The 21,222-nt window shown below is 37.1% G+C and overlaps 1 protein-coding gene across 1 annotated transcript in view; it reads right to left on the reverse strand.

Moving 5' to 3' along the window:
• Positions 1–12,902: 12,902 nt before the first annotated feature.
• The window catches only part of mao (monoamine oxidase), a 30,487-nt gene continuing 22,167 nt past the window's right edge, over positions 12,903–21,222 (reverse strand). The window contains exons 5-15 of the mRNA XM_052565735.1: positions 19,728–19,819; positions 19,498–19,639; positions 17,798–17,947; positions 16,681–16,840; positions 16,270–16,366; positions 16,138–16,191; positions 15,997–16,054; positions 15,801–15,898; positions 15,609–15,720; positions 15,076–15,138; positions 12,903–14,962 (exon numbers count right to left, since the gene is read on the reverse strand). Coding sequence (XP_052421695.1) covers positions 14,795–14,962; positions 15,076–15,138; positions 15,609–15,720; positions 15,801–15,898; positions 15,997–16,054; positions 16,138–16,191; positions 16,270–16,366; positions 16,681–16,840; positions 17,798–17,947; positions 19,498–19,639; positions 19,728–19,819 — 1,194 coding nt within the window. The 3' untranslated portion in view covers positions 12,903–14,794. The remainder of the gene's footprint in view (positions 14,963–15,075; positions 15,139–15,608; positions 15,721–15,800; positions 15,899–15,996; positions 16,055–16,137; positions 16,192–16,269; positions 16,367–16,680; positions 16,841–17,797; positions 17,948–19,497; positions 19,640–19,727; positions 19,820–21,222) is intronic.

The following is a 21,222-nucleotide window of genomic DNA, read 5'->3' on the forward strand; positions in this document are numbered from 1 at the left end:
ATGTGAAACGGCTTTTACATCTGCTATAAATAAAACTTCTTATGGAAAGTAATGTAACGCATTACCTTCCATAAAAAGTAACTAAGTAACATAATTAGATACTTTTTTAGGGAGTAACGCGATATTGTAATGCATTATTTCTAAAAGTAACTTTCACCAACACAGGAATGGGGAAGAAATGGGATTTAAGTGACTTTGAACATGGAATGGTTGTTGGTGCCAGACGGGCTGGTCTGAGTAAAAACTGCTGATCTACTGGGATTTTCATGCACAACCATCTCTAGGGTTTACAGAGAATGGATCTGAAAAAGAGAAAATATCCAGTGAGCGGCAGTTGTGTGGACAAAAATGCCTTGTTGATTTCAGAGGTCAGAGGAGAATGGGCAGACTGGTAAGAGATGATAGAGAGGCAACAGTAACTCAAATAACCACTCGTTACGATTTATGTAATACACAAGTTTGCTGAATTGAATTGCTGAAATATATGAACTTTTACATTCTAATTTTTTGAGATGCACCTGTATATTTCCTTATATGCATTTTAATTAATTATATTTATTTTGAAGGGGAAAGGTTCAACTTGCACCTTCTTCATGATCCACTTAAAATAAATGAATAAGCTATCACAAACTGTTTCAAGGCTCATCCCACATATGTTTGAATCACATTTGACAGTTTACACACACTTTTCCTCATAAGCCTGGTTTTCTGTGATAAGCTGATGGGCGAGGGAGAAATAGACATGCTAGGCTGTTTATGTGGGAGATGGATTTAATAACATGTCCATGTTTATCTTTCTGAGGTAATTATGATATGTTCTGAATCTAAACTTCCATCGGAAACAGGCTGTGATTAGAGTTTCTGCTATAGGTGTCAAACATTTACCCAGTTGTCCTACTAAATACTAGACAGCTGTAATCATGTTCTTTGGCACTCCAGAGAATGATTTACAATTATAACATATCAACATGAGATGAAGTGCTGGCCTGGGTAATGCAAAGTGATTATTTCTATGTATGTAAATATAGGCCTACATAAATACACAGATGATTCACTAGGATGCAGTAACCATGGACTCATAATGATGTGTTTTCACTGCAGAATGAATATTAAAATAAATGGTTATTGAAACTCTTGATTGTAACCATTTCTTAATACAAAGCATTAAAGGTCTCAACTACCTGACAGACATCACTGAAATAGATAAACTAAGAAATCAGGCCTGTTTCTCTGACAGACGCTTCATCCTAACAAGGTCTGCAACACAACCCATCACAAAGCACAGCCAAACCTCGTATTTTCTTGCCTTTTGTGATCCTTTGCCATGTTTATGTTTTCCCTTATGGAACCTGTGAAATTTTTAATTCAACATACTATTTTTAACGTTTACAATCAGCCCCTTCTCATCCATGTTTTTATGTTTAATCTGCATGAATAGCGCTTTTCGGTCCAGTGCGTTTTCTGTGTGGGCGGGGCTAACAGACAAGGGCCTTAAAGCAAGGGCCAGAGTTGACAAAATGTAGTTAGGAGACAAGCAATTAAGTTTAAGTGAAATTTTATAGTTTTCATGCGAACACTCTACTCTAAACAAAGTTAATAAGAAAAAAAATCCCACTTAAAGGGTTACTCCACCCCAAAATGAAAATGTTGTCATTAATCCCTCACCAACCATGTCATAAAAGCTTTGTTCGTCTTTGGAACACAAAGAAAACCAAATAAATGACTTTATTCAACAATTTGTCTCCTCTGTGTCCCTCTGTATCACTGTAGCGCCATTTTGGAGAAAACTTGAAATCACACCATACGACCCCCTTAAGAAATCATTATTTTTCCGACAACAGCCAACTCAATATGAGTAAGAAAAACATGATCTTTGTTGCATTATCTATTGCAGTAAACATTCTTGTCTTTATCTCTTATGTAAATTCAACTAGCTAAACTCAGAATGGAGACCGCAGCTGGAGCTGACATAGAGACATATCCATACACTTTTGGTTTTGTTTCATGACAAGCTGCCATTGAGAATAATGCAAATGCTAACAGATGGTGTTCTCCAGGAATTACAAGGCCTCCTTGAAAATCAGTTTCATTGGTTATTGTGCACATCTCTTAATATGAAATGAATTCTTTGACTTGAATCTGCAGTATTTTAATCCCCACTCTGAACATTTTTAAACAATCAGCTATTGATTGCTCTGCAAATATTACTCAAGTATTATTCCCCACTCTAAAATCCAAAACGCTGTTAGACTCTGTAATTTCATATTGCTCAGACATTGTCAGCATGTTCAGCTGGTGAACTATAGGCAGGCATGCTTTTATGCACTCTTGCTCTCTACTGACTTATTTTCATTGCTTATCTCTTACAGAGTTCAGAGACAGAGTTTGAAAGCTCAGTGCTCTTTTTATCAAAGGAATATTCTTTGGAATATTTCACCTGTCATAAATAGATGCAAGCAAACAAGTGTCACAGTTGCTAGAGGGCTTGGAAAAAGTAGGATAAACTGCTGTGGCATAGCAAATCATAGCAAATATAAGAAAACCGAATAAGTCAATAACTTAACAAATGAGATAAACCTGATAAGATTACCCTGTGAAAACTGTATTTACATGAAACCAATTATCAGGCATTTAAAATTCCTTTAAAACAGCTCAAATTATTTTAAAAATAGTCAGTCCCCGTATAGTCATTGTATAATTGATACACTAACAGCACACCTAGAGAATTAGTAACCTGAACTGCTCAAAAAAACTGAAAAATGCATTTTCTTGTGGCATGTTGAAAATGAACATCCCTCTCTAATATCAATGAATTGTACACTTCTGTTTGTCCTTTGACATAAAAACCCATCAACAGAAAACCAATTATCCACCCACTGATATGCTGATGCTAATGACTGAGAAATAAATGAGTCTGACATGTAACTCATCCTGATTGATGTTGATCATTTTTCTCTGATGATCAGGAGGGTCTCACCTACTGCTAGATCTAATTCAGGCTAAAAACATCTAACTAATGGAGCGGGACGTAATTGCTTCCAAATGAAAAGCAGTGCAACCACAGGCCATTCACATTATGAGTCAAAAGACTTGAATGTGTTTATTAAGACATATTTTATGCCTAAATGTTATTTATACAATGTAGTATTTGCATGGTTCTTCCATTTGCAGCAGTGGATGTTGTTTTAAGTAGGCTTTTCACTGCTCTGCTCTTTTATTTTCAATGTTTTGGCCTGCATTACACTGCTTTATTGTTTGTTTGAGATTGTCGTTGTCCTCGTGAGCAAATCTGTTCCTCCAGCTTCTTTTTTTTCACTTTGATTACTTCTGTTTCCTTGTGAATCTGCATTGTTCAGACCAATCCAATCCCCAGGGCAATGTCATGCATTGTTAATTTAGATTCACCCACTCTATTTCAGTAATGTTCTTTTGTTCAGGAGGCTTTACCCTTTGAGAGTATTCTATCTGATGTTGCAGCACACGTTTGTTTCAGTTCATCATGTGGATATCCCTAGAATGGTTTTACAGAAAGTACAAATCACTCTTTTTTCCGGGGGTGCACAAGCGCATTTACAGTGAGATTTGTTCACTGGATGTACTTCGCTCTCTTTTGGGTTACTCTCAAAAAGTCCTCAAACTCCTGATGAAAAACAATAAACGTTTCTAATGAGAGGAGCATTTAGCATGAAATTGCTACTGCTGTCAGAAAGCAGTGGACAGAAAGTGATGTGCTGGTGCTGTCACTTCTTGTATGAGTCCTGACTGGAGCTTGATGCTTGAAACTAATAATTGTAATGACTGATTAAGAAATAAATGATCAATGTTATGTTTATTGGGAGGGTAAATGGCCAAATATAGGCTAGATATAAATATATATATATTGTAGACTAAATATAGTATAGTAAATATAGTATATAGTAATATATTAATGGTATATTAGAATTATACAGAATAATATATTGTTTAAATATATTACAATATATAAAATAGCTGCTTTTCATATATTTAAATATATTTGACAAAATATTTACTTATATATAAAAATTATATGTCATTATATATATATATATATATATATATATATATATATATATATATATATATATATATATATATATATATATAAATATATATATGAGGATGTGATAAAATATGGAACGTGTATATATGGCATGTGTAAAAATACATTCACCATATATTCATGCAGTATATACACACACATATTGAAATAGATATCGCTTATATTTAACAATCATTTATGGTATTGTAGCGTATCAGTCCCGAACCAGACAAATTAAAGAGTCGATCAGGGCCGTGGTTGAAACACGAGCCGAATTTCTCAGAAAGGCAACAGGATGTTGTAAATCATTCCTAGTGCCACAAGTCAGAAGCAAGATAACAAACCAACCAACTCTTTCACAGAACAGCTTTCAACATTAACACCACTAGAACAATTATTTAAATTCGGAGAAAAGATCAAATTTGGGGCAAGTAATCAAGATTGGTGGTCAAAGAGACGCACATCAGACCATCACATGTGAACTCATGAGAGTAAACAATGTCATTGGATTGAGCACCTAGCAGAACCAGACTGAAATTCCTAAGGGGACCTTTTAACCACTGGTCTCCACAGAACATCCTTATGTTGTCAGAGAATGGCACAGGAACTGTCCTTTATAGATGTAGATAGACCAAAATGTACTTAAAATTACTTAGAAATGAATATCAGTCCTTTGCTTAACTCCATATTCATTTATATTTAACCCACACATTTGACTTTCATGTTTATAATCACTTATTGTGTGTGTCTTTTAATAACTATTGAATAACTTAAAGATTCATATTCATGTTTAGTATGTATGTGTTTGAATCTGGTTGCTTGAAACGTTTCTGACCATCAGTTCTTTGTCAAATGTATCATATTCTTGTTATAGGAATCATGTCCAAAATTATACCGTGCAAGAGCAGAAAAATTCAGCCCATGTGCTTGATAAGATAACATCTGATTTATGATACCCCGAAAAAAAACAATATCTAATTGGTCAAGACAACATTTGAGGTGTGGCCAAAAGGCCAGTTTAAATACTCAGGACACCACCAAATTCGGCTTTTAGCTTTCAGCATTTGCTTTTCAGCTGCTGCTTTTAGTCATGACTTTTAGCGTTCTCTGAGCGCAGTTCCAGTGTGCTTCGCCTGCACGCCTGCTGCTACGTAGCCACGATGAAAAGAAACACCACCTAGTCTCGTCAAACTTTACTTCTGTTCTTTTACTTTAGTTTCTTTTTTTTTCCATTTGAGAGTTTCGTGTTCTGAGTTAAGTTTTGTATCGCCATGTCTCAGAGTCTGACCTCGAGTGCCCGTTCAACTACAACCAGCCCACAGCTCTGAGAGCCCCTGTTACACAGGCAATGCAAGTACCTCCAGACTCTGATCTATACTGGTGTATCTAATATAATTTTAACCTCATTGAGGAACTCAATGCAAGGGTTAATTAAAGGTACAGGTTGTATGACCTGCCACTAGAGGGCGCACTTCCAAACAATAACAATCGCGTGGTTTGATGAAGCTAAGAAGGAGCGTGGAATGATGGGATTCGTTGTCTTCTACCCAACCGCAGACGGAAAGATAAATCATGGATTTAACGCGAGTTCAACAATTTGCGCGAGTAGATTACATACAAAGTCAATGCAAAGACAGGATCAGACTATGCATCAGACGCGTCCTCGTGCGGGTCTAGAGATGCGATGCCCTGCGTTTGGCGTCTATGCCCCATAATACTAATCTTGTTGATCGTTATAATAGCATACGTTTTCTGTAAAGATACGAATCAAAACAACTCACCTGTCGAGTAAAACACAAGCGAGATCGGCATCTCTTTCTAGTTGAAGTTTGTCGCAAAGCTACTTCCGCATTAGTCCATAATACAAATATCATGTGGTTTCTACGTCAGTAAAGGCGGAAACAAAGGGTAACTAACGTCATTGACAGGCGACTGCACTGCCCTGTGTCACTGTTTAGAATGGGAATTTTCTCATGATTTACAAGCAGTTGAAAACATTAGAGATATTGTTAGTAATCAGCTGGACAAAATATATAACACTAGCCTAGTGATTTTTTGGATATTTTACTTCAAATATCTTACAAAGTGTACATATATAAATGTATATTGAAAAATATAAACACTAGTTTCCAATATATGGAAATGTATTATGTAATATATTGCATTTTGCAGTATATTACCATATATTTTTTTTTCATTAGGATGTTTCCGTTGTGTTGTGACTTGTTTCTTTGTGTTGTGCACTGAGCCACCTTAGCAAACACTAAAATCAAATCAACTTACTGTGCATAAGTAAAAAACTGAAAAACCATTGTTCTACTTGCTAGCTCTAAGCTTTACTCACTAATTCGACATCAAACAAATTATTGCAGATGGCAGACAGGTGCATATGTGACACATTAGCAGCCACAAGAGTTCTGATGCATTTGAGAAAGTTTAAACTGTGGGGACACATGTTTCAATGAAATGCATTCCAATAATGAAAGCTAATCATAGCCTATTGTGCAGTATGTCACGCATAGATGATTACTACTAAATATGAGAATTCACAGATGATACTTTTTTCTATTCTGAGCACAAATGCAAAATGGTTGAAACGGCAAGTAGCTACAGTATGTTTATCCATTTAAAAAAAAAAAAAAAAATGTATGCAGAAAAAAAACTTTTGCTCTTTCTTACCATGAAAAGCATTTTAAAGAACATTATATGTATATATTACATATACATTATATTACTTTCTTCTTTCAGACAAATCCAATCAGAGTTTTATAAACCCAATTCGAAAAAAGTTGGGACACTGTACAAATTGTGAATAAAAACAGAATGCAATGATGTGGAAGTTTAAAATTTCAATATTTTATTCAGAATACAACGCCAGCTGCTGCTCACTGATGTGCTGGTAAAGTTCATTTAGTGCATTGTTCCTGTTGCTGTTGTTGTTGTTCGGGGCAATGTAAACAGAAATGGCTGGTACTTAATAATCATAAACTCCACCAGGGGTGAGCATTTTTTGCAGAACACGACAGCATCGCAGCACCGCTCGATAGCATGTCAGCTGATTGAGCTGAATAGCGCCATCTGGAATGCTGTTGCTAAGCCATGTTTCCATGAACACAAAAACACAGCAGTCTCTTACAGTCCTCTGAGTTGAACGTAGTAATCGGAGGTAGTCTAGTTTATTGTCCAAAGAGCATATGTTAGCCAGTACATTGGTGGGGATAGCTGGCTTGTGTGGGTTAGCATTTAGCCAAGCCCATATACATCCACTTGTGCTTGATGCTTGATGCTTGTGGCACCTCTGCTGTGGGCGAGATGCAGTAGTAGGGGTCGGTGATGATGAAGGCCTCTGGAGCAGACCGAGGCCCTGCAGCTCTTCGGCGTGCACAGAGTTTAACTCTAAAAATGTGGTTCTGCTGACATCCAGCAGAAACTCACAGCTGTGTGTGCACTTAAATACAAGTAGACGCAACTCACAAGACAAAAAAACATGAAAACACCGTTCTGTCAGGAGCGAGAGAAGCCACCATCATTTGTAACTGGGGACTGAGTAGACAAGTTGCTCAAGTTTAGGAATAGGAATGTTGTCCCATTCTTATCTAATACAGGCGTCTAGTTGCTCAACTGTCTTAGGTCTTCTTTGTCACAACTTGCTTTTTATGATACACCAAATATTTTCTATGGGTGAAAGATCTGGACTGCAGGCTGGCCATTTCAGTACCTGAATCCTTCTTCAACGCAGCCATGATGTTGTAATTGATGCAGTATGTGGTCTGGCGTTGTCATGTTGGAAAATGCAAGGTCTTCCATGAAAGAGACAATGTCTGGATGGGAGCATGTTGTCCTAGAACTTGAATATACCTTTCAGCATTGATGGTGCCTTTACAGATGTGTAAGTTGCCCATGCCACACTCACTCATGCAACCCCATACCATCAGAGATGCAGGGTTCTGAACTGAGTGCTGATAACAACTTGGGTTGTCCTTGTCCTCTTTAGTCCGGATGACATGGCATCCCAGTTTTCCAAAAAGAACTTCAAATTTTGATTTGTCTGACCACAGAACAGTTTTCAACTTTGCCACAGTCCATTTAAAATGAGCCTTGGCCCAGAGAAAATTCCTGCACTTCTGGATCATGTTTAGATATGGCTTCTTTTTTGACATATAGAGTTTTAGCCAGCAACGGCGAATGGCATGGTGGATTGTGTTCACCGACAATGCTTTCTGTAAGTATCCCTGAGCCCATGTTGTGATTTCCATTACAGTAGAATTCATGTATGTGATGCAGTGCCTTCCAAGGGCCTGAAGATCACGGGCTTCCAGTATGGTTTACCGGCCTTGACCCTTACACACAGAGATTGTTCCAGGATGATATTATGCACTGTAGATGATAACTTCAAACTCTTTGCAATTTTTGTCTGAGAGACTCCTTTCTGATATTGCTCCACTATTTTTCGCCGCAGCATTGTGGCAATTGGTGATCCTCTGCCCATCTTGACTTCTGAGAGACACTGCCACTCTGAGAGGCTATTTTTATACCCAATCATGTTGCCAATTGACCCAATAAGTTGCAAATTGGTCCTCCATCTGTTCTTTATATTTACATTTAACTTTTCTGGCCTCTTATTGCTACCTGTCCCAACTTTTTGGAATGTGTAGCTCTCATGAAACCCAAAATTAGCCAATATTTGGCATGACATTTCAAAATGTCAAACTTTCAACATTTAATATGTTATCTATATTGTATTCTGAATAAAATATAAGTTTATGAGATTTGTAAATTATTCCATTCCTTTTTTACTCACAATTTGTACAGTGTTCCAACTTATTTGGAATCGGGTGTGTATTATAAAGTACCCTTGCTCTTCCAAGCGTTAGAATAGGAGTAAGCAGGTGTTTTTTGTTCAACAGTCCAAAAGTATTCAAATAAAGCAAGCACATTCATAATAAAATGTGCCTTACATGGTACTTTGGATGCTTTGAGGGTCAGTAAAACTTTTTTTGGAACTAACCCTTTGTTTTCTCATATAGATTATAAATATTATTTGATTTCTGTCTTTGCATTCAGTGTTTGTATGTGAACATGATTTCTTGTGTGTATGGTCATGTTGCTATGGCCTGCTGTTCTGACAGATTCTGGCAACATCTCTGTTATATAGATGCAGACTCATGATAGCAAGTCCAGGGAAGAAGTGAGGATCCCCCCTGCAGCCGCTGGCCAATGTTCAGCTGTCTGAACTCACACTGTGCTTGTGATTAACTCCTCACTGGTGCTGCCTTCACACATCTCTATCTGTCTTGTCACTTCTAAACTCCCACTCACAGCTCTCATCTGTCAGTGAGCCGCTTAAGACTTGCTCAAACATATGTGTAACGGATACACAATGAATTGCTGCCCCAGTTTTAACTTGTGGACACATTCAAATCAAGAAACTATAGCGCATTTAATTTGTAAATGACCCAGAACAATAATTTAAAATAAAACTAGAAAACAGTGGGAAAAACAATGACAGAACATTATGAATTAATGTTGTCTATAAGAGTCTTCTGGTTAATATGATAACATATAAGACAAAAATGAATGAGCAGGTACCCTCCTAGTGCTAGCTTCTTTTGACACACTTTATTCTAAAGCAGCATCTCAGTTTGTCTGTGGAACTGCTGACCCTTTCCCCAGTGGGTTCGTCCAGTGCCTGAGCTTCTGTTTTCTTTATTATAGAACTCACATTTTCATTATGGGCCAAATTATTTGCACGTCACATTCGACCTCCTTTGTTTGCCTCTTTCATTCAGAATCACTCTGGAGACACCAAATATGAAAGACTTAATTAGCCCAGCAATAATGTGACTTAAAGCATGCCTTCAGTGTATATCCAGCAGAATGGACTGTACAGTATCCAACCATGAACCAGGGATAAAGCGTATTTGCCGTACGATTTATTTAGTTATTTAATTATTGAATTAATTAAGTATGGCAAAATGTGTTTAATTGAAAAATCCCTATTGATTTATTTATTATAGTATGAGAAACAGGTGGTTTGATTTTTCTTTATGTATAAACAGTATGTACGTACATACATGATTCTGCATTTTACTGTAAAGATTAAATTAAATCCAAATTTCAGTCAATTTCTAAGTGTTGCGGCTTTTACTCCATATCTATGGGTTAAAACCACTTGTTGACTAATACTTAGCCCTGTTCCTCACAAAGCCCTAAAATACTCTTGTTACATTTCAGAACAAAAATTGTACAAGCATAGATCAAGAAGAAAATGGAGCTGAAAGAGAATTTGAAGTCTACCAAATACCTCTTTGAGACTTTTTAGTTTAAAGTTGAATTGGATTTACGACACAAGTTTGATCATATCGCTTAAACGAATGAAAACAGAATCTTTCACTCCATACTTGATGAAAATAATTCATACTCAAATGGCGTCATATACAGTATGTTGTGGGGCATGTATGGATAATCTAGGAGCCATTGAAAAGATGAACTGAAACACAACATTTAGTGTGATATCATCCATTTATCTCGGCAAACAGCACACGATTTGATCCAACAGCAGATGGTAAATGTCCTAATGTTCAGCAGTGGGACATTTAGACAGCACTTTTAAGGCTCTAAATATTCATATGTGCCTAACCCATGCACACAAACAAACAGAGGATTCATCCTCAAAGAGACTCACCTAGCTGGGAGATCTTATTCCAGCACAAAAGATTAGTACATCATTTGAATGCTAGAGGCAAGTTTTACATTCTCCGGTCAATCAGGACGTGAGAGGCATTAAAAATGAACAGTCTCAATTCAATCAGACGCTGGTTTGTGGTCTCTCACGGTCCTAAATTAAATTCACTGCCTAAATAAAATCAATCCACTGAACATACAATTGAACTTTAATAGACCTTGAATGGCCGACATTTGCCTACTTATTCAGCAAATAAATAATGCATGACTCAATTGTGAATGCTGTTAAAAAGATGGTGGCAGAATTCAGAGCATTTCCACTGATATGAACTCTCGAAGATCACTCTAATTCTAAGTTTTTCAAACTTTTTTAGAAGCCCTCCAAGACATCAAGAGAACTAATCAGCAATCTCAGCATCAGTTCAGTTAGTACTGATCAAATAGTATGTCAAATAGTTGCATTAATCATTAATAATAATAATAAAAACTGTTATTCCAACAGCAAATAATAAATTAGCAGAACAGTAGTCTTTGCAGTACATCAATTTATACAAAGTCGGTCACAGAACATTTCCCATCCAATCAGAGTCAGAAGAACTACAGTATTTATTTAATTATATATCTATGAGATATAGGCTGCAAGACTCAAAATGCTTCAATGATGCTCGTGCTTTTGTAACATCCTTTAAAGGGTTAGTTCACCCAAATATTAAAATTATGTCATTAATGACTCACCCTCATGTCGTTCAGAGCCCGTGAGACCTCCGTTCATCTTCTGAACACAGTTTAAGATATTTTAGATTTAGTCCGAGAGCTCTCAGTCCCTCCATTAACAATGTGTGCACGGTATACTGTCCATGTCCAGAAAGGTAAGAAAAAGATCTTCAAGGTAGTCTGTGTTCAGAAGATTAACGGAGGTCTTACGGGTTTGGAACGACATGAGGGTGAGTCATTAATGACATAATTTTATGTCTTTGTCTGGTCATTTTTTAATGCATCTTGCTTATAATTTCCCACAATCCCGAATAGACACACAATAGTCACAGCTGAAGGGGTTTCAGGCTTTTCTCTGAAGAAATTATACAGCGCCTCGTACCTTATTCCTTAATACAGTAGCAAATAACAGTTTAGCATGAAGGCTAAATTCTTATAAGGACCCCAGGTCATCTCTAAATTGTGTCTTCCGGGAAATTTTCTTACTCCTTTTATGTGGGATTTGCTCTCCCCCGTTTGATGATATTTGGTGTTGCAGCTTCTGTTTTTCTCTCTCCTTTCCATTCTGGAGGAGAGTCTTATCCAGTGCTTTATCGCACAAATATATTCATCCCCTCCACCCCCCCTCTGCACTTCAACCCATTTTCAGCATTCACAACTTCAAAGTATCATTAGGCGCAGCAGCATCCCTTATCGCTACACAACACTGATGCTTCGCTCCTTTTGAACTTTCTTAGCTGTGACGGTGAGAGACATTGTAGGGAGTGACGACGAAGCGATAACATTTGGCAGATTGGCGAGGCGAATATCTCGTTTCCTAATTTCTCGCTTATCAGTGTTTTCATAGAGCAAATATTATTCGATTTTCTATTCATATGGCCATTGATAATCTGCATTTCCTTGCCGAAACGAGACAAAGGACACACTCGAATGAAGGCAATTTTCAGCACGTGCTCAAAAAAGTTCTTTGCCTGAAGAAAACAACAAATATTTCTTTAAGCATTTTTAACAATAGTCATAATATAAAAGAAAGACAGAAACACACATGGGGGGGTAGGTACAATTTTAGTTATGACTGTGAGACATTGGCACCCTCTAAGGGTCAAAATAAGTGGTGAAGATTCTATCTATCTATCTATCTATCTATCTATCTATCTATCTATCTATCTATCGCAAACGTTGTAACAGTTTGTTAGATGTTAAAAAAGGAAGTGCATTGCCTATTAACTTGTATTTCCATATGTAACCCAAGGAACTTAAATCAGTGGATAAGTTCATGTCCTGCTGTGGTGGAAATGAGCTCATCTCTGCTGGAAGAGCCTCATCTGCTTTTTACCCTGAAGGAGGACATCACACTAATCAAGAAGCTTGTGACTTTAAAGGGGAGTAATTCAGATGAGAACATAGCAATTATCCCAATAACAAAAGAACGGCATATGCATGGTCTGGTGGTAAATCACACACTTTTATTATCAGTCGTGGAATTTATACAAAGAGATCAAATAATGCAATTACAAGACTGGACCATTGGACATTGTGATACTCACACACAAAAGGGGCTTGATCGAAGCAGGGCAGCTATGCAAACTGAAGCAGGCAACGACATATTTTAGGTAAACAGGGCCATGTTATGTGGTTTCGGAAAAGCATTATCAGAACACACACAGAGGCACAATTCACTAGCACACCAGGTGGAGGAGTTACAGCAAATACAACATGTCAGGACAAAAGTGTCACCACATCATTACAAGTTCACAGTGGACCAGATTCTAACCAAAGATGTAGGTCACAGATAGAAAGCTTTCTTATCAAACATTAGTCAACAGTCAGGAGCCTCTGATTCTGTCAGTCCTGGATCATCTGTGGCTCCTTCAGGAAGCAGTTGTGAAAGCCTTCCATTGTATGCTGATGACTGTGGGTTTTTGAATGGTGCTTCAATGCAGATTTATCAGTCAAAGAGCTTCACAAAGCTCTGACCAAAAATGCTGTTTCTAACTCTTGTGAAAGGAGCTCGTTTTTAGAAAGCATCACCTAAAGCAGCCGGTGACTGACCCAGAGACAATGTTCAAGACTGGAGAAGCTCATCAGCACAGAGGCACTTGAGAAATGAGGAATACTACATCAGATTAAGGCACCACAAACAACAGTTACAATGCATCTTTGGAACAACAAAATGTACACACTTCAGGTTTACACACATAATACATTTTATTTTCTAATCTGTATGGGGCTGCATGACCTTTTCAATTAATTGCAATTATATATATAAGAGTGTATGAATGCCATATACTTTAATAAATCATCATACATGATGGTATAATTACTCTGTAAATAATATTGCACAGGTTACTACTATGAAGGTGAGGGACACTATCTATCTATCTATCTATCTATCTATCTATCTATCTATCTATCTATCTCAAGATTGATAGATGAGGGAAAAAAAGAAAAAGTCAAACCATTGAGATAAACAGGTTTTACATTTCTCTCCAAATTAACATTTAATTACATTTTATCATTTTTATTTTACTATTAATAATATATGGAATTGGAGAACTATTAAACAATGGATGGTTGAAAACAAATTTATATTTCAAGTATACATGAAAAACATTGACGATGTAAAAGTACATTCAAATGCTTTCATATATGATTCAATCACACAGCAGCTTTTAGAAATTATATAAAACACTGGGACAACCTTCAAATCAGGTCTCTACGACTGATAGACTTCACTTCGTTATACTAACAGACACATAAAGCCAGTATGTACTAATTGTTGTGTAACACTGTATGTTGAGAATCAATAATGCATGTGATATGAACAGCCTCTGCTTCTCTCACAAATGATATAGTGAATTGTGCTGAAGCTAATACAGCTTCTGTGTTGTGTTGTGTAGTGATCTAGAGAAGATATTCTCAAAGTCTCTGTTATAGAGTACCATAAAATGCATTGCTAAATGCTAATCTAATCTCTGTAATGTTAACTTCAATATTTCAGAAGGTTAATTAACGAGTTCCTGAGAACAGCACCTGAAATTAGCAGAGGTAATCAATAAGACTGGTGAAAAACACACACGCTCTCACAGACATAATGAATGGTTGTGGAATGTCACACGTTCGGTTCCTTTAATGTGGCTAGTGAACTCTTTGACAGGGCAAAAATTCCCACATTAACAATTAGTAGCTACTCATTATTCCATAATAATCACTTGGTTAATTTTTAACTATGACTGAGCAATTGTATGTCAATTCTCATCTAAGTAACCATGCCACACACCGAGGCAGCGTTATGACCGTGATCAGGTGAGTAAACGCCACAATCACAAGGCCAGCTCAGAGAACAGGTGGAGAAAGTGGGAGGAGCCCCTTCTTGTAAGCGACCAGTCCTGCTGCTGTGGCCAGACCCAGGAAGGAGGACACGCCCATGAATTTAAAGAATCCCCCAACCGATGGCAAGTTCCTTTCCCAGAATGTGGTGACAAATGGCCGGGCCGGGACATCCTGGGGAAAAGTGTTCAGTGTAGAATTTGTTTGAGATCCAAAACGGAATTATATTTATGGATTTAATGAAAACATGTTTCTTAAGTGCATTCAAAAGTGCAATTTTTTTTTACCAATGATTCAGGCTCTGACTGCCAGATCTGACTCGCATGGAGTTTTCCCATTGCACACAAAATCTGGAAAAGAAAAGCATACGGCATTTTGAGTTTTTCCTTTAAGTAACAGATGGCAATATTTAAAATCAGAAATTAACATTTACATGAAAAGCATTTAGAGCAAATGACAAAAAGTGACCCCTAAACCTTTGTACAAACAAGAGCTAAATTAGGACAAGCTAATACAGATACGAGAAACCCTTGTGGTAATAAAACAATCCAACACAATTATGCATAAGAATCCAAGTACTGACAGATGTGTTGGAAATAGAAAATGAAGCATGAATATATGCAAAAAATGAAGTAGAACTAAACAGATTGCGACACGTTGTTAAATAGATGGTTTAGATAGATCCTATTGAACATGCAAATAATGGAATTCAATGACAGATTTTCAAACTCGAGAGCTTTTTGTTTCCTGCATTGATATATTTCCTGTTGAAACAGCAAGTTTGGGCAGAAATGTTTTTTTTCTTGGATCTTAGTATCACCTCTCTACTGGCTCTCTCTCCAGCTTGCACGGCCCCCTCCATGTAACCGCTCCACTCTGTGGCCGTTTCAGTTCCTGCAAAGTACAGCCTGCCCACCGGCTCCCTCAGAACCCTAAAACAGAGACAAACGGTCACTTCTCGTGTCAATCCATCAGGCTAGCATACTGTCGAACCATCTGGAGGTGCACTAACCTGCCATACTGTGTCATGATACCAGGGGGGAAGTAGGCCGTGTAGCAGCCACCAGAGTACTCTTCCTCACACCAGTTTTTCTCCTCATAGTGCACAGGCTAAAGGAGACACCACCACAAAAACAAAGCATGAAAAGTTATTAAAAATGATAAGACTAGAGGATAACAGAGATCTGTGACTGGTCATGAAGACTCACATTTAATGCTTCTTCTGAGCCAAGCACACGAGCATAAATCTCACAGATCCTTCTCTTTCTGAAATGATTGGCAACATTCTGGTAAGAATAAGCATTTCAGCACAAAGTGTGCACAGGTGCAGTGACAGTTTACATATCTACCTCTCCTCTTTCGTCAGGCCGGCTAATTTCCTGCATTTTCGTGCCAGGATGAAACTGTAAAGAGAAGGATCTCATTTATATTTTTAGTCATTTATGTTCATCCTATGATAGAAAGCTCAGTGCTTTATTTACCCCATTATAGCAGGCACAGACCCATCAGGCTTAGTGTCGTCAAGAGTGAGACCAATAGGTGCTTCCTCCTCCTCAATCACCATGGTGCCACAGTATCCTGAAAAAAACAAAATAACCTGGGTTAGCAAACACACGTCATAGCCAGTGTTAGCATTGTTTACATACATAGTTTTTAATAATATTTTGAATGAGCTTTTATTTCTATATCTTCAGTTTTCCTTTTATTCTTTTTGTTTTTATGAATCATTGAATGTGCTTTTATATTATTTTTATATCATATTCGATATCATATTTATCTATTAAGCTTGTTTCAGATTTATTTCAATAGTCAATGCCACTTCAGTCCCAAGATTCTTTTGTAATTGGCTTTCAAGTGATTTATGTAGTGGAAAGTGGACAAGTGATACAGACCCTTCTTCCTCCAGAAGTTCTCTTTGTAGTACACCATGCACTTGATGACGGAGCCCATGGGGACTCTGTGAATGAGCTGGTTCCTCAGAGGCGGTAGTTCAGGGTTGAAATGGATTTTTAAGTTCAGGCTTGGTGGTATGGCAAGTATAACATATTTGGCCTACAAGAAGAGAGAAAAAGAAAATCCATAAAAAAAGACCTATTTTGCTAATTCATCATCATTTCAGATAGTTAAGTGTTAAAAGGACTATTTCAGTAAGTTATAGGAGGCATGATCAAACCCTAGAAATCATCAGCACTGTGTCCATTAACAACGTATTTAAAGTGATTTTTTTGGGAATGCCACACATTAAAAGGTCCCTTCTATCTGATGGATTTCACTGAAATCACATCAGTCTCTGTTACCTTTGTATATAACAAAAAGAGTTTTAATGGATTCAAAAGATCAAAACCTCTCTGAAATTGCATGGAACCAATTTGCTTTGCCATAACACGAATACATTGCATGGTAAAATATTAATAATACACAGAGTATTGGTCTGTCTAAGCGAATTCTTACAAAACCCCACAATTTTGAACAGTAGTGTGTATATATATATATATATAGTTGAATATAGTGGTTCCAGTGTCGTCCCCACTGTTCCTCCCCAGAGGTTTAAGCAGCTCTACAGCAGCCTTTAATAAGCTTTCAGCACAGGAAAGAGGATGTGGCCAGGACAGAGGGATGAAGAGTGGCTTACTGATTACAATCCACCAAGCTTATACACATACATGGTGATACATACTCCAAAAGTGGGACATTTGTTTTAGCATGAAATAATCTAAAGTGCTACTTACTCAGAAGGAGCTCTGTCACTAGCACACTACCATATTACCATTTATGTGGTATGTATATTGTGTGTATATTATAAATAATTCTGTACTTGCAAATATGGGGTATGATTTGCTACTTACAGAGTGGAAAAACGTGCAATTTGTTTCTTAGCTTTGCATTCTTTTCCATGCTATGTTTTGATTATTAGTATGCATTATAAACTTTGTAATATGCTGGAAGCAGTATGTTAATAGTCCATGCCTAATAGGACACAGCCATGGAGAGATTTGTGCACATTCTCACCTTGTATATCTCCTCATTAACGGTCCTGACCTCCACCAGGTCTCCAGTCTGGTCAATGCTGTAGACAGCTCTGCCCAGCTTCACACGGTCACCCAGCTCTCTCGCCATCGCCTCGCTGATCTGATTGGCACCTCCGGCAAACTTGCGCTCCTGTCATATTGGACAGTTTCCAGACTTTAAAATGTAACAGAAATGATCAGTTTAACACAAATGAACACTCACATTTAAACAAGGACTGCAATTCATTAATTCGCCAATAGGGGTCTCTGTCTCTCAGAGATAGAATTATGACAGCGTTGTATAATACTGCCCACCGTGCACGTATCTTACCAGACACATTAAGAATATAAAACAGGCTAAAGAGCAGTAACAGGCAGATCAGAACAGTTTATTGACAATGTCATTCCATAGGAAATTAAAGATCAAAGACGTAACATGTTGTTATCAATTTAATAAAACAAAACTCGTATTTGCTTTATTTGTGTACCATCACATTTGCTAGAAATATCCTGCTATAAATGTGACCCAGATACAGTGGCCACTATTTTGGTTTGTTACATAATCAGTTCAGTGACACAGGAATGAATGGGTATGACACAAGGCAGCCTCTCTTGAGATGTGTATACTATAATTATATACTATAATCAAATAAATAATAAAAAAAAAAGTATCATGGATTAATAAACAAATTGAATATACTCCCCTATAAGGAGTATTGCAGTGGCTTAACTGAAAAATTACAGTGAATACTTTACACATTATGACTGGGAGAAACAATGATAGTTTGTTTTAAGGTCAATACTGTTTTACCATTATTCTCACTTTTTGTTACTGGTTGTTTAATGTGAGGTCTACCAGTAGATGGCACCAAGTGATATTTTCTTTAATTATAATAAATAGTAATATTAATATACTAAAATATTAAATAAAATCTTGTATAATGATCTAGTTATTGTGTCACAAAGCAACAAAAAAAATAAAAAATTTACAAAAATATAAACAAACACACACAAAAAAAAACTACACTGTATTGTATCTGTCATAAAGTATTGGTTGAGAACAAAAAGCTACAATCTATCACAGACATCAAACCTGGCATGACATGTCTGACATGAATATATATAAATATGCAGTTTGAATATTTTCTAAGTGAACGCTTCCTTTAATTTTATGTAACCCTTCCTCTCTACCTGTAACAGCAAAACATTTCTCTTTCTTCCACAGAAAGTCCATTATTTGCCTTTCAACATACCCATTTTGAGAGCTGTGGTTAACTAAATTAGGAGTACAGACTGAACAGTGACAATGACTGTTGGACTTGGCAGGACCACTGGATTGAACATCTACAGCTTGATTTATATCACTATTTCTATCACCTGATTTCCTGGCCTGCCAATATTTAAAAAAAAAGACGCTGTTGAGTGAGGACACTAAACCCCCCCCCCCCATCTCTAACTCCCTCGGCCTGCCAATCTCTCACTCTCCCACAGATGTTAATTATACTGTAAACACAAGCACTGGTGCAGTAAAAAAGCCATAGAGATATGCACAAACATGCTGCAAAAACATTAATGTCGTGGAGTTGGCATATAATTAACTCTGGTCTTCGACAGAGAAATAACCAACCGAGATAACAGTATACAAACATTACACAACAGGCCAACAGTTTCTTGAAGCTAATCTGTTGTTTAAAGGCTTACCTGGCCCCCATTTGTGGTAGAGAAGATTCTCATGGTGCCTCCACACTGCTTGATGTACCAAAGGAACCACAGAGCAGACACCTCATGGGGCTCGGAGGTCACGTTCACATTGACGAACAGAGTGGCAAAGCGACGAGCAGAGCTGCAAGTAATCCGTGGGTGAAGAGATATGCCATCAACAGCCAATATGCCACTACAATACCTGATATTAATTGGTCCATTCTCTGTACCTGGTCCAACAAATTTTGTCAAAGAGTTGCTGCATGGTCATCTTGTCCCACTCTTCCGCGTGAGGGGCCCTCCATGGAGCTTCTTTAGGAATCTAAAGTGCACAGTTGTGATCAGGGACTCAGTCTGTTTATTCACTTGTATTAATTCTGCTTCCAGTTCCAATAACGATTATTTTTAAGAAACAACTAAATTATATTGCCAAAAATATGAGATAATTTAATTCAAAAATAAATATAAAACAATTCTGGTAAAAGGTGTTCATTTTTTAATTTTTTGCCCCTATTGTGGATTTTTTAAAATTACCTTGCTATGCAGTGTGTGTAACACAGCTTAAAGCGAATGAAAACATCCTGCAAATTTTTGCGCCAATATTGCGTCTCGTCAGCCGCGTGACAGCGCCAGACTTTAGATCAGGTTTGAGTAGATCTATGGTGCAGGGTATTTCTAGTTCCTCAAAATAGCAACGTGCCAACACACCTCTTTTTTAGACCAGCAAGCCCATGGGCACACAAATGCATTTGTCATTTAAACAATGCATTGCAGGATGGGAAAATGAGAACTGTGAAACTAGCAAAAACACTTGCGCCGCGCATTGCGCCATGTATGATAAGACCCATTGTCTCTCAAAAGAAAGAGTCCACTCTGAATCATTGAAATTATTTGTTTTTAAAAACTAATCCCAAGCCATTTTATGTTGATGTCAACATGAGACATTAGCATACTTGCCTTCCCACTTGTTGTTTTTTTCTGTCGATATGAATGAAAATGCTAATTTATTTTTTGCCACTAGGTGCTGCTTTTGGAGCAGTAAAAATAGCTGTTTCCCTGGTAACACTGTACACAAAGCAGCACTGCACTCAGAAACTCAGCTTTATCAGGCATTACAGGCATGATGAAATTACAATGAGACCAATCGGACCAATCACTGCAGATTAGTGTCAAGCAAAGGAGGATTTTGGAAAAATGTGTCGTTGAAGAAGTATGGTAAAAATAAATGCATATTATAAGACAATGAAAGTGTTTTTTGACCTTGCATGCATGTCACCCTGTTGTTCAGGGACTCAAATAAACAAAATATGAACATTTCATTACCCATAATAGGGGCACTTTATTAAACAATATAGAACTCAATGTAGTAACATATTTCATCCATAATTTATAAAATACTGCTGACAAAGTGCATACTTGTATTAACAACTTCCCAGATTTACTTCTCAGTTACTTCTAAGCTGTATGTATTTTGTTTACTAGGATGCATTAGAATCATTTATTCATAAATTGGACTACATTGTTTTAATTCAATTAACTAAAGAGCTAACTAACCACAGTATTTCATTCAGAAATCTTGTCGCACTGTATGCATTTGATTCAATAAAAAGAAGTGTTGTATTAGGGTATTTCTTTCAGTAATAAAACTACACTGGTTACACAGTATGTTTTTGATTTACTTAAAAAAAAATTGTGGGAAGTCTTGGCCTAGTGGTTAGAGAGTTT

Source organism: Carassius gibelio, chromosome B9, assembly GCF_023724105.1.
Source record: "Carassius gibelio isolate Cgi1373 ecotype wild population from Czech Republic chromosome B9, carGib1.2-hapl.c, whole genome shotgun sequence".
Classification (NCBI taxonomy): Eukaryota; Metazoa; Chordata; class Actinopteri; order Cypriniformes; family Cyprinidae; genus Carassius; species Carassius gibelio.